A 14848-nucleotide genomic window follows, 5' to 3' on the forward strand; every position below is an offset into this window, starting at 1 on the left:
AACTCTGGAATTCCCCTGAAAACTCTGGCAGCATTCTAGTTCCAGAGTAAATCTGAACTTGCTCAACTTAATGCAGTAGCGATCGCTTCCATAGGTGTTTCTGCCCCGTGAAAGTCTTAGTAACTTTTGAACCACTGCTCAGAACTTAACAAACCAATGAAAAGCCCATCTTCTTGCAATTGTGAATAAAGTACATTAGTAACTTTCACCAAAATAGAAAAAATACAATATGCTGAACTGCAGATTGGAGCAAGAAGTACAAATGTGTCCATCTTTAACTTGCTGTACCTGTAGCAATTTTTATTGGATCACTCTGACATTTTGCAGGAATGTAGAGCTCACTGGGTACATCATGAATGCTCAAAAGGTGTCATGTTTATTGTCTGGCTTACTGGAACCTTTTTGTTGAGACCCAGTTTAATTAAGGGTGCTAATTACTAGAGCTTGAGGAAAAAATGGTATGATTAAGATGTTTTTCCAAATGGCTCAATTAGTTTGCATATGTAAAAAATGAGGCATATTTTCTTTAAAAATATCTAAATGTTGATAATAGTGGCAATTTTATATAGAGCACTTCTCTGGTAATGTTTTGTTTAAAATGGCTAAAGCAAAAGGGCAACTGAACGCTGGATTATAGTTATTGTTGCTTTCCACCCTTACAAATACATCTTTGCTTCTCTGTGTTAGTGACTTAAGCTGGTGTATAGCAGCAGCAACAGTAAGATCTGTGTGTTTAGGTTGTGGGCTGTCATAGCTGATCCTGCTGCAAGTGCATGCAACTGAACAACCAGGAATGCTATTATCCCTGGCTTGCTTAGCATTGCATCTAAACTTGATGTTGGGGTTCAGATGTAATACTAACACCAGCATACAACACCATGCTGCCTCCTTCATGTGCCAACCCGCATGAAAACCAAATTGAAAACTTCCCAGGGCAGGACATTGTTGTGGATGTTTAAAATTATTGTACATAATCTTTGTTAAAATAGTTTATTGTGATTTGGCTATTTCATAGGGCTCCAATTAATACAAATTAAAAATATTTACAAAATGACTGTGTACAGCAGTAGCTGTTTATAAACAGTGTAAACATAATATTTACTAGAAACAATCTATTCCAACTCCAGAGCATTAGCAAACATATTCCCCATTATACTGTTTGGAGAACAACATATCCTCATTACATGCATTTACTTACTATCAGTAGCCCAAACCTAAAGCACAAAAAGTGATAGTGCTGCACTCACATTCTTTGGGGACTGGAGGCCTGAAGGTGCTGAGATAGCTAGGAGAGAAGGAGGCATCCCTGTAATCCCCGCAAACCCCTTTCCCATAGTAGAAAGCATGAAGATGAGCTACTGATCAGAGCTTCTCAAGCTTGAAAGGGGTTGGGAGGGCACATAGGCCAACTCCTGTCTTACCTTCCTGGTGCTTCACCCAGAAGCCACTCCTAATAGTCATCTGGAAGCGCTGCTGAATACAGAGCTGGGACACAGAGTCATTCACTCCCCTTCCTGACAGTCCTACTATGATTCTTAAGAACTTCCATTCACAAATCAGCAATTAATTTCGTAGACTGAGAACTGTCCCTAAATTCAGAAAGGCTGGGAATGTCATCCTTCCCTCCAGTCTTGGGAATTGGAAGCCTGACCTTGCCATCTTACTACTTTTGTTGCTGTCTGCACAATTACATAGCCAGATATCCATTTTCCAACCCTTAGTGCTGATGCTAGATTTTCACCGTCTCTTTGTAAACAAGTTACTCGTAACAGAGACTGCCTCAGTGCAAAAGCTTCAGCAGTTTCTTTTCTGACTAAATTTTATTTTGGTCAGGTGTTGCAATCACTATCTCAGTATAAAAGCTCCTTTAAAATGCATTCTTTTTGCAGGGGGAATAATCCTACACCATTCTGATAATGAGGTTCCTTATTAAATGAAGTATTCACAATGACTGAACACAAAGAATGCTGTAGGTTGCACATCTTGCTAAGGATTTCATTTCTCTAGTTGCTGAGGGGTGCTGAAAGCTTCATAAACGTTAGCAGCAAAGTCTTTCACTTGTTCCATCATTAACAGGTCCTGGAAAGAATATTGTTTTATTGCATTATTTCTACATAAGCAAATGCATAGTACCAACAAGCAGTGATGATATTTGTCACTTGCTGCACTAGCATGTCATCATGAAACACGTTACCTCACTCGGGAGGAGGACTGCACCAGTGCCAGCACTCAGCATCATCGTGACTGGGAACAATCACATGAGATGTGGGAATACATGATGCACAAGATGCATACTTTTCTGCTCCCTCACCACCTGTGTGATGTCCGACGCCAACCCTGAGTGCTTCATGCATCAAAAGAAGCCCAAGGCTGCTCTTCCACCACTGTTTCTATGATTCCTGACTCATGCTAATAGCTTTTAAAGAGTAGACTTTAAAGAGTAGACAAAATAAGTTTTGCACATTGCCTCTTTTTCCTTGATTTAAACAGGAGTATTGCAAACCATTGTAACAACAGTATGTCTGTTTTATTCTTCCTATAGCGTTTATAATATACACTTGTGTGAAACAAACAAGACAAAATTGGCTGATAGAATGCTTAATAATAAAAAGTCTTAATTTCCACCTGATTTTAGATGTGAAATTATCTAATTATTATTTTTTCCCCTATCTGGACTGTTTTAAGACTGTATAAATGCATGTGTAGAAAGCTTGGTATGCATTTCTTAAAATAATAGATTAAAGGCAAAAAAGATTTTGCCTAAACATGTATAAGATTGCTCCTTAAGACAACAAGCCAAAAAAAAAAAAAAAATCCTTACCTGAACAAAATGACTGGGTGTTTCACAGCAGACTGAATGGATCTGCCCATTTATTATTGGAATTATCTTGGCTAAAGGAAGACTGACACTGGAAAGACTAGAGCAGGAAAAAAAAAAAACCCCACTGAGATGTTTCCATACACAGCCTAAAGTTCTATCTGATTAGATATGTCTGCAGCATACGGATCCTACAGCCAACTCCAGAAAGATAGCAAATACGGACTAGGAGTACAAGTTAACAGATACTCTTCCCAAATATGATGATTTGTACTCCCATAGCTATTAGCCCCTAAACACCACAGTTCTGTGATCAGCACATGAGAAATCAAATAAAACTTTTATGTCTATATACTCAGCATTTCTCTAATTTTATGTGCTAAACGTTTAGGTTCACTGTGTGTAGGTGTAAAAGCTGGGCAGTGAAGAAAGCCGATACATTCGAAACATAGTGTTGGAGAGCTTTGTGAATATCCTGGACTGAAACAAACAAGTGGGTTCTATATCCTATCAAACCAGAATTTTCTGTAGAAGCAAAAATGACAAAACTGAAGCTATCATACTTTGGGCACATTATGAGAAAGCCCAAATATCACTAGGAAAACTGAAGGCAGAAAAAAGGAAAATAAAATATGGACTGACTTCATAAAGGAAGTCACAGTCCTGAGTTCACAAGAGTTCAGCTGGGCTGTCAAGAACAAGACTTTGGAGGGCTTTATTGGGTTGCCTTAACTCAGAGATGACATGACAGCACATAATTTAAAAAAAAATGTATATAAATGGCAGTTCTGTATTACTGTTAAGTAGCCAGTTGGGGTTCTTTGAAGATTCTTGCACCAACAAGTATGTGCTTGATGACCACAAAAGCCAAGTATGTGATCTGTATGACCAATTTACACATTACCAGAAGCTGAAGCCACTGCAGCACAGCTGCTCAGTAACATTTGAAAGAAGTTAATAATCTGAGAGCCCTGGTATCATCTTGACCCAATGCTTGTTGACACTGTGGAAAATGAACACATCACCAGCCATACCTATGCACCCTAGTTCCTTCAAAATCTTTCTGCATTAGTGTTGAAGCACCTAAGCTATCCCTTCGGGCAAGACATTCATTTGTAGCTTGCTCATTACACAGACTGGCCTGGAAAAGCTGGCTATTTTTCAACTGCTGTGCTGGTCCAACTATTGCTACCTGTGAAGTAAATTCCCAATTAATGTTTCTGAAGAGTCTCTGAAGGCAGCCTTAGTCACAATAGTCCAAATGCAAGTTTTTGTCATGTGTGGCCATGGCCTTATCAGGCATCTCTAGGAACAGGCATAGCTGGGATATTCTCAGCTGTGTAAACACTCTAAGTCTACACCTGGAAATCCAGGTACAGGGCAAGAGCTAAGAGTATGCCTAACTGTGAGCCTGTGTCTTCAGGGAGAATGTGAACCCAACCAGCAGAGGTTGAATCCCTATTCCCTGACCTAAGTTCAACTGAACAAATGCTCTTCAGCCTTGTCTATATTAAGTGCCCATTTGTTCACCCTCATCCAGTCCATCTGATTTAGGCACTGATTCGGAACCAGAACAGCTTCTTTGGATTTAAGATGGGAAAGAGAGAAAGAGCAATAGGTCATGAGCACCGAACTCGCAAACCACAAGCACCCTTTCCCAGCAATGTTAAAAAGCATGGGAAATAAGATGGTACCCTGAAGGGGATCACAAGGTGTTGAGCAAGAATCCTCCTAAGATTGTCCCTGCAGAAAGGACTGGAGCCACTGTATAACAGCACCTTCCGGTGCCATCTCAGAGAGAAGCCTCAGAAGACTACTGTAGCTGATAGTATCAAAAGAGCTTGCTCTAGATCAAAGAGCAGAAATATATGATGTCTATCTCCAGTGTGTTGTGTGAGCAGGGTGAAATCTCAGCCAGTTCCTTTCTTTATATTTGGTAGGAACACCAATACATGTAACTCTGACTCTACTCAAACTCCTTTTACATGAAAATAAGCTTGCTTTTCGATACTGACCTGTTCATAGAACCATTACGACATATGTCCTGTTCAGTGGGTCTGAAGAATTCTGCCATATTGTCCAATAATCGACTGAATCCTCTATTTAAGCACGAACTCAAAACTCTATTAAAATCTGGACTGGAATCAATAAATAAAACCAAAATCAATCCCTATATTGTTAACCAGGCTTGATGTTCTCCTGCTGGGGAGACAGAAATGATAAAGCAGTATGGAGGAAAAGCAGACTGCTCCTGAATATGGTACTTTCATATAATAAACTCTCACTTTGTAGTCATGCACTTAACACATTTTTAACTGCAAGAAATCTGGCCAAGGAGATATCACAAGAACTTAATAAGACATATTTGGGAAAAAAGAGGCATCGGAAGTGCTGCCCTGTTCCTGCACTGTAAAGTTATAGTTAATGAAATTTTAGGTACACAGACAAGAAAGAGCTCTAATGGAGAATAGTCTGCTACAGTAGCACAGAACTCACATTTGCCCAAACTCACATTTGCTCAAACATTACTTTTCTTATACTTGTAGAGCAGACTTGCCAAGATCCAACCTACTAATCTGATCTCAGTATACTCTATTTACTTCCTGCCCAGGGCTACACAAACTTGAGGCTTGTTAAGCACCTGGCAACTCACAATGCTTGCTGAGTGACAAGAACAGCCAAACCACACTACTGAGCTGCTGTGTGACCTGTAGGGGGGCACACCATATAGTGGAGGAAGGGGCACACAATGCCAAATTTAATTTCATGTGACCCTCAGTATCATCTGACTCTCCAGCTGGTACAGACAACTCCTTGATCTCTGTATCATCCTTTTGCCAATCACTTTTTTCCTGCTGTGTATGTCCATGCATAGGAAAGGGCAGGAAAGAGACAAGGCAGCACAGAGATTATGCAATGCAGAAATTCCACCTCCTTTTGGCTATCTTTGCCCAGCACAGGCCGAAGTCCCTCAGTTCACTCTTCTGATTGTCAACCTTTTCATAGGAAAAAGATTCCCCACATATGCCACATCGTTTTTCATGTATACTGGTTTGCTTGGCAGAACTTTTAATTTCACCTTGCCACATTCTAATAAATACGTAAGCAAAAGGTGCTGCCATAATGAAAAATTTAAGGTTCCACATGATAGACAACCAGTGAAAATAGATACCTATATGGAAATAGCCAGCCAATGTTTGTTTTAAAGGAACCAACACATAGGGTCATTCTCTGTTCCTGTTCTTCCAAGTTATGGAGGAATTTTCTATGCATTTGCATGCTCCTTTCTTCACTCTCATGCCCTAATTTCTTCTTCATTGACCTTCTAAGGTTTTCTTTCACACTGGGAACTGAAATGGGGTTCAGTCCCCAGTTTGGCAGCAATCTGTATTTGCTCCAATTCACTTCTAATGGCAAACCACAGTTTACTCAAATGAGGAAGCCAGAGGAGAAAACAAAGCACATGAGGGGGAGACAATGCAGGATCGAGCCTGGATATCCATTGTGTGAAAGGTCAATGATCTTATATCTAACCAACCTACAAGCTCTTAGTTATTCACATGGGTCCTTCATGCTGTTCGTAAGTGCTCATTTTTAGTTATAACAGAATGTTCTACAAATTACTTTCTGTCAATGTCAGTTTCATATTTTTCTTATTTAACTGTGCATGTTATGTATGCTTACAGAAACAAGTGCCTCTTGTCCAATGGGTGTTACTTTCTAATAAGCTTGCTTAAGATTTCAGTTTAGTTAGGCTAAGATGTTTAGCCATAACAAAAGTTCTCAAAATTTGCTGCATACCTTTCCAACATATCTCTTGTTTCATTAAGTAATTTAATAGTAGCAACATCTTTTTCTGTAAGTCCATTGGCCTAGAAAGACAAAGCATAAAAGCAACTTAGATAGTACTACAATGGATACCCTTGATTATTGTATCTATTTTCAGCTGTTTGGTTTGGTTTGATTCTCATTCTGGTTGATACCAATTAAAAGATTTTAAGTTCAGGCTTCAGTTCTGTATCAGTAAGAAGAAATGTCCAAATAAAGTTCCAAACCCAGCATGCTCAGATTCTTGTTTCATTCCTTGTTATCAGTGCTATAGCAGATACCTGGGAAGCTAAAGGATTTTCCTCATCAGGCATCATGTAATGACACAGCAGAAACTGGGATCCAAATTCTTCAGGTGATGTTTCTCCTGGTTGTTCTATTGCTCTCCTAATTTCTTTTAGCTTCTGGTCCAAATCCAAGAGGGAAAGTGCATGTTTGAGAGAAATGCTGCAAGAAGTTTTAAACAGTTATTTATCACATCAGTGGCATAAATTTCAGTCACTCTGAATACAAAATAAAACTTAACAAATAGCTGAAAAAGAAAGAAGCCAGCTGTTTTTACCTCCCAAATACATCCTGCACAGCTCTTTTAATCACAGTAATCAATTCAGTCAAGCCTAGTGCAGAAAGGAAAAGAAGTTATTGAAGACTAATTGCAACTTGTTCAAATTTGGCAGAAAGTGATAGTACATAAATAATAGTTTCACTGATATCATACCATCTCCAAGAAGATGTTGAATGCTGGATAAATATTGCTGTTGGACTTCAGGGGGAGCTAGAAGTGTCTTGAAGGAAAAATGTTTCTGTTACTTTAGGAAGCAGATGTTTTCACTTTCCTGTTGTTGTTCGCACTCTCAAGATAACCCAGTTTTTAATGGCCTCAGCCATCTTTGAATATAGAATAGAGAACAGAACTATCCAAATATATTTTAAAACCTTCAGTTTTCAATTATGATTAAGAGCTATCCTTGGAAGCTCCAGCACAAGCACACATTTCCACATTGTGCAAAAACTTGGGCAGCAGCCTGTTCAATGCTACAGAAATGGAAAATAGATCACACATGAAAATATCTTTTACATTACGAGAATGAGAGCATCATCTGTACTACTTAACATCATTCTGTCTTGCATAGTGTTAGGGGACTTAAGCTAGTATAACTGTGTGCTGGATTCAACAAATGACTGCCGTTCTTACTGAATTTTCAGTCCTCAAAAGTTAGATGCTTCACTCCATGTACTTACTGTGCCATTTTTGCAAATTGCTGCATTATCCAGGTAGATGTATCCACCAATGATATTTAACTGCACTCGCAAAAGAACTACAAGCATACATGTGCTATATACGGCAACAATGCTTCTTGTAAAACCTTTAATAAGACAGAAATACAATTGTTTAGAAGCTAAATTAAAAGGAACAGGCATTTATTACTCTAAGATATTGAAATTGGTATCAAATGTAATATACATTGTATATATGCTGTTCTTCTGCAATCAAAGCTATGTATCTAAAGCGTATTTGGAAAGGAAATCTCCATTTGATCCTTTTGGCAAAACTCTGTCTTTTTTGGATAAGAAAGGGCTCAAAATGATCCAAGTAATAACACACATACCTCAAAGTGCAGCAAGACACAGGACAGAGAAGGAAGCTGCTGGAATGAAAACAGCTGACAACTTTCAACTATTGATTGATTTCAAAGATAATAATTTTCTGCAAAAACCTATGCTCAAGCTTTAGTAGTTCTTACAACTAAACAAGGTGTTGGTATATAAGCAGGTACACTCTCATAACAACTAAGAAAGCCTCCTACGAGTATAACACAGAAATGATACACTTCAAGGAGAGGGAGAAGCAGCATGCACTACAATAACAGGAAATATATCGGCTGGGTTCACACAATCACTGGGGCTTTTTTCCCTCCATCCTACATTGGCCAACTGCATGCCAATTTGCCTGATGACCTTGGTGGCAGGATGGCAGTGGTTTCCATACTACCCCCAAACCCACGGCTTACTTTAGGATTCTGGGGTGGTTTTGCAGGTGCTCCCCACCATGTACTTCACCAGACATGGCAAGCAGTGCAGTGAAAAGTAATGACACAAATCACATGTCATGCTTCTTTTCTTCAATGATCTATTCTTGAGAATCATAGATTATCCACAATATTGAAATGTGGATATTTAAAGAAGTTAAAAAATTACAACAAGGTGATAGCAAAGCACACACAACATGCTGTAGCCATACTATACAATCCACTAGAGTTTTGCAAGGGGAAATTCAATATGTATTTTCCTTTTCTTCCCATTGAATTGTAGCTATTAATTCTCATAGATCTGTATTGTTCTTTAGACTTATGGAAAGTAATTGTTACAATTCTATGCACACTTTTCAAGGAGAAAGCACCAATGAACAGAATAGAACTTCTGAGTTACCACACTTTGCTCACAACAATTTGCAAAGTGCACTGGAACTGATCCAATGAATTGGGGGACAAAGAACTGCCATTTTAATTAAAACTAGAAGTTTTAATGATTTAATTACTTACTTATTATTTTCAAATCTTCCCATATTTCTAACTTGTTCACTGGTCTGTGGAAAGAAAAGAACAGAAACATTCAGAACTAATGAAGTTGGCAGAAAGAAAACCAAGTTTCAGTCTCCATTAACATCTCAACTATTAGAACAGACCCAACTTTTGAAATGATGACAGGAAAGTACTCAATAAATGCTGTGGTTCATGAAGAGGTATCTAGCAAATCTGCACCTGTGAGGAAATGTATAACTATAGCCCTAGGCAGCCTTTGTAAAAAACATTTTTTCAAGCAACTAGATCAATACCTGGGATTTGCTTTATGTCAGGGTGGAAGGTCTAACTTCTCTTTATTGTAAATCTTACATGGCTTTATCAGGATATGAGGGGTTTAAATGCTTCAGCAACAGAGAAATTGCTAAATAGGTTGCAGAGAAGAAGCCTCTCACACAATCACTATGCAAGAACATACCACTTATAACTCAGATTTAGAGAACAGGCAGTCAAAGCAAATCTGTGTATAGTATGCGCCAACAGGCTGTACGTACTTGTTTTTCAACAGTGAAGTGAGACTCTCGGAATTCAACTGATACATCAAAGCATCTCTTAGAGTTGGAAGCATTGACAGTACTATTAATGAAAAGCAAACAATCAGGAAAGTAATAAGCATCTATGGAGTCTCATCAACAAACGGAAAATAAGAAGCATTTAAGGCATGTACTACTGTGAAGAGTAAGAGTCTAAAAAGAAAGTTCAAAGAAAACTCTATTGTAACAATTCTAACACTACATTAGTCAAAGCATTAATTGAATAGGGCCTTTGGCTATAGCTATTTAATAACTATAAGAGCCACTTGATTTCCTTTTCTGATTAAAAAACCTTAAACATTTCAGAGAGAACAAGAGCAGAAGAGTGCATGATGAAGTTTTGTAAAGTACTGTTTGTTGTTTTGATTACCCTTTTTAATAACAGGTACAAAGAGCACTTGCAAGACTAGATAACTTATTTATAATCAGAGAGAAAAACATCTTAGCTCATTACAGTAAAGGAAGCTCAGTATGGATATAATGAAAAAAGAGGCTTAACACAGAAGCACAGTACAAGAATAGTCCATGAGTGGTGCAGAAAATCAATAAGAAAAATCAACTAATGGAGCCATTCTATGGCGTCCAGCAGCATCTGAGGGGCTATATAGGGTTCAGATTCCCAGATCTCAAGTCCAAGACAGTGCTTCAATCTCAGAGGAGGAAATCAGAACTTCAGCCACCTTCTCCCTTGCAGCCAACATGGAAGGAACCACATGGCTTCTCTTCAAGTGATCTGAGAGAGGGGTGAAAAGGGGAAGGAAAGGAAGAGACTGGAGAGGCCAGGCTATGAGCCATCCTGATGTTTCTCCAGCCTCCTTTCCTCCCTTGCCAAGACACACCAGGTAGGACAACATGTAGGCCAGGATGACAGGGAGGCAAAGGTCACCTCCACCACTCCTTCCACTCTGCACTGGATGACTGTAAGTCTCCAAGTGTGTAGGTTTATGGCCACTTGCCATAGGATTCTGCCCTTTTAAAAGTCCTTATTTTGGCAGGGATAGTCTTTTGTTAATTTCAAAAGTTGGTTGCCATTAGGAGATGCTGTCCAAACACAAGTATTTCAGAAATACAAGAGGAGATGCAGAGTTCTTTGAATCGCAAGTATCATGTGCATCTGTCAAAATCAGTTTGAGGATGACCACTCAGTTCCGATGTCACAACAAACCATGGTTGAACTTAAACTGTGACTTGGCATGACAAAACTATGACTTGTGATCAAGCTGATGAACAAGAATCAGAAACCATAATTTTGACAAACATGGTTGTATGAGCAGCGGTATGATGCCTGAATAGGCAATCTATAGTTCAAGCCACTGCTCAGCCTCCAGAGGGTGTTACAGCACAGAAACTGAAGTGGGAAAGTTGAAAGCTAAAGCAGACACGCAGCACCAATTTTGGCTTGCCTGAGGTACAGTCAACTGGTATGGCCCAAACTGAGGCACAGACAGTGATTACCTTACCTGTCATATTGCAGGTCCTCTGGTTACTTTCAAAATGATACTGCCTTCGTGCTTGTGCTATGTATTCTGCTGCTTCTCTTTCTTGGATTTCTTTCATTTTTTTCTGCCCATATTTTCCAAGTACGTAGACACCTGCAAAAGTTGTTTTAGAAGAGGGGTAAGGGCTTACCAGTTCTGTGAGATTGGCTTTTCTGTTCCTTCTGCTCCCCTTTGAAACAGATCTCTTGATATTTATACTACAACTGTAGAAATTACCAAATTATCCAGAGAATGTTTTCATAATTTGGACAAGTCACAGGTGGACAATGCATGCCCTGCAGGTTACATATGACCGTTGGCTCCCCCAACTCAACAGCAGGTTGCCATGTCCTGACTCACTTTGATCAAGAACTTGAATCAGCACCTTGCCCTCTCCTTCAGTGCTAGGCTGAGAGAAAAAGAGGTCCATTTCCCTTCCAAGGATGGAAAGATTTCTCTCCAACCAGAAGAGAAAGCAAGCTGTATGAAAGGTAACTGTGTGAGGCAGGAATGTGGATGGATGGAAATACTATGAGAGAGAGGGAGGGAGGGAGGAAGGGAAGGATGACAGGACAGGAAAAAGATGCTCTATTTTATATGCTTAAGAGTGTCTTTGATGCTAACTTCCTTCAGATTATGGATGAACTGATGGGCTTGTGTGATGTTGTAAATGCATCAAGATATGTAAAAGAAAATGGAAGAGAGGGGAATCAAGAAGGAATTTTGATGATGGCTCTGCCCACTGCTGTTATGTGGCCTCCAGTCATTTGATAGAATGTGGCCTTTAACTCCAAAAAGCTCTCTTTGGAAATAGTAAGGCCACACCCCAGTGCAGGTCCACAGAAACTGGGAGCCTGCCAGAACCATACTTTCTAAATTCCCACACAGCTTTTCCCCTCTTGGGCAAGAAGATTATGAGCTCTAATCGATTGTGATGGCAGAATTTAGAATACTGAATGTCCTACTCAGCACAAGCAAGAATTTCCTCACATGAAAAAAGTAAAGCAGATATGAAACCCTTTGCTACAAAATTATAAATGCTTGTTTTAAGAAGCCTAAACCATGTACAGTTATAGAATGAGTACAATACAGTTTAAAAGGAAGACAATTTCCAGCCATGTAGGCTGCAGTTTCTACAAACATTCCACATATATTGTAGGTAATTAATGCAGCAATGTTTTGAGAACTAACTCAAAGCAAAACCATTATGCTTAATAGCAATAAGCATGGGGGAAGCCATTCTCACGCTGAACACTTGGTCAGGATGTCAGGTGCTGCATGTCAGGAGTGCCACAGGATACTGTTCTAGGCCTTGTGTTGTTCAATATTTTTATAAGTAACTTGGGCAGAAAGAGGTTGTGCATTAACATTAAGGAACACAAAGCTAGGAAGCTTAATCAATGCTAGAGATGATAGGATTTGAGATTAAAAAGGATCTAGACAGGCTCAAACACTGGACCAAATCTAATAAGGTGAGGTTCAACAGAAATAAATGTAAATCTGAAACACAAGTATAGGATAGCAGAGACTTGGCAACAGAAAAAAACCTAGGTGTTTTTGAGGATCACAAGCAAAATATGAGAAAGCAGTGTGATGTGGCTAATGCAATCTTGGGCTTCATTCACAAAAACCTAGTGCCCAGGTCATGGGAAGTAATGGTTCACCTTTATTTTGTGTTGGCCAGGTCATATCTGTCCAGTTCTAGGTGCCCATCCTAAGAAAGAAATTAGCAAGCTGGAACACATCCAGAGAAGAGATACCAGGATGGTGAGGAGTCTAGAAGTCAAGTCTCATAAAGAACCGTGGGAAGAACTCATTTCTTTAATTTTGGAATAAGACGATTAAGAAAAGACATGATGGCACTCTTCAAATATCTGAAAGGCTCCCAAGCAGAAGACAGAGTAGACTTGTTCTCTGTTGTTCCTGAGGGCAGTTGTTGTTGTTGTAAGTTGTGAAGTTGCGTCCGACCCATCGCGACCCCATGGACAACATTCCTCCAGGCTTTCCTGTCCTCCTGAGGGCAGTACTAGAACCAATGAATAGAAGTTGAAAGGACGCAGATTTTGGCTAAATGTTAGAATAATCTTCCTGACAGTGAGAACTGCTCAGCAGTGGAACCGATTATTTAAGCGGGTGGTAGGTTCTTCTTCACTGGAGGCATTTAAGTAGTGGGGCATTTGTGTGTTCCCAGTCTTTCTCAGCACTGGGGCACAAAAAAGGGTGTATCTCTGATCTGCTGCAGATCATAGATAAGTCCTTCTCACCTCTCTTAGTGGGGAAAAGGACAGAGTGAGGGGAAGAAGTTTGGTGTCCCACTATAGGCCATGTTTGGCCTGCTTGTCAAAGGTTTCCTATGTCTTCTTAACAGTTTAGGGTTAGGGTTAGGAACCATAGCAAGGGAGACTATTGTGCAGCCTTACTGCATACTTCCACAGATTTACCTAATATCATTGGTTGCCCTTTTGTGTACCACCCATGTAAGCAGTTATTTTTAATGTACCTCTGCACACGTTCTTTAATGAACTTCTTAATAGCTGAGCTGCATGTCAGGTACAAGGAGGAACATGTCAGGTACATCTAGTGAAACCCCAGGAAAGAAACTGCACTTTCCAATAGTATACTCTTGTACTTCATTTTTTTTCTATGAACATGTAGGTGAGAAGGATGAGTTTATGCAAGCAGCTATGAGCAAACAGAGAAGATAATCTGATATAGGCAGATTAATAAAAGAATGGGCCTGAACTTGAAAACCTTCCATCCTTGTCATCTTAAATAAGCTGGTGGGGGAGGGAGCTTTTCAAGGCAAGAAAAGCAAGTGAAGCCTTACTGAAATAAAAGCTAGAAATCAGTGTATATGTTAAGAAACAAAGAAGGAACAGCAGTCTGGGAGAGAAGAGTGGTTGCCATAGAGAAAGATGAGCAGGAGAGCCATCAACTCTCAGCCTCAGCCCAATCTTTAATATGGGAATGCTCATACTAGTCTCCTTATTGGGTTCTTGGTGCTGTAACCAAGGTATGTGTAACCACATAGAAATACACAAACAGAGTGAGTCAGAAGGGATCTCCCATGCCATCTAGTCTGACCCCTGGTTCCACTCATGACATGCCTTCCATGTGCATGTCCAGCCTATCCTTGAACATGAACTCCAGGAACGAATTATCATTGCTTGGGCAGGTTATTAAATATAAAGCTGCAGTTTCTATGCACACTTCCCTATACACAAGCCTAATGGACACATGGACAGGCAGCAGCAAGGAGCAAGGCAACAGAATGGGATCTGTCTGGAGAACTGGGAGGAGGGGCACCATGCAGGGGGCTATGGGGTTGCGGGGCAGTCCGGGCAGGCGCGGGTGGCGGTGGAACTGCTAATAAGAAAAAGGTGGCTGGGGGCTGCTCCTGGGTGCGCTAGGACGGTGGGAGGTGCGGTGCAGCGCCCGGGCAAGCACATGCAAGCAAACGAAGTTTCTTCCCAGATGTGGAATCACTCACCGCCCAGGAAAGCGCCCAAGAAGAAGCATTTCCTCTTGTGACGCTTAAGGAAGCCCCACACAGCCAGCAGCATCCCGGTACCGGCGAAGTCCCAGGCCTGCCACCGCAGCGCAGCAGCC

The 14848-nt window shown here is 40.2% G+C and overlaps 1 protein-coding gene across 1 annotated transcript; it reads right to left on the reverse strand.

Annotated features, from left to right (window-relative positions):
• Nucleotides 1-976: 976 nt before the first annotated feature.
• Nucleotides 977-14838, reverse strand: PEX3 (peroxisomal biogenesis factor 3). Its single transcript, XM_044423375.1, has 12 exons — nt 14730-14838; nt 11222-11353; nt 9723-9804; nt 9190-9233; nt 7889-8013; nt 7365-7431; nt 7209-7263; nt 6928-7093; nt 6620-6690; nt 4834-4956; nt 2822-2918; nt 977-2079 (listed from the first exon to the last, which is right to left on the reverse strand). The coding sequence occupies exons 1-12, from the start codon at nt 14800-14802 to the stop codon at nt 1996-1998; spliced, it is 1119 nt and encodes a 372-aa protein (XP_044279310.1). The 5' UTR covers nt 14803-14838; the 3' UTR covers nt 977-1995.
• Between the last annotated feature and the right edge of the window lie 10 nt (nt 14839-14848).

The sequence above is a fragment of the Varanus komodoensis genome, unplaced genomic scaffold, assembly GCF_004798865.1.
Source record: "Varanus komodoensis strain SLA01 unplaced genomic scaffold, ASM479886v1 scaffold1, whole genome shotgun sequence".
Lineage (NCBI taxonomy): Eukaryota > Metazoa > Chordata > Lepidosauria > Squamata > Varanidae > Varanus > Varanus komodoensis.

Excerpts from the sequence above, each read along its gene's own strand:
- PEX3 (XM_044423375.1), bottom strand. The coding sequence starts at position 14,802 with ATGCTGCTGGCTGTGTGGGGCTTCCTTAAGCGTCACAAGAGGAAATGC. Across the intron at positions 11,354-14,729 it reads CTTGGGCGCTTTCCTGGGCG|GTGTCTACGTACTTGGAAAA; the intron begins GTGAGTGATTCC and ends CAACTTTTGCAG. Across the intron at positions 8,014-9,189 it reads GGAAGATTTGAAAATAATAA|GTTTTACAAGAAGCATTGTT; the intron begins GTAAGTAATTAA and ends GTCTTATTAAAG.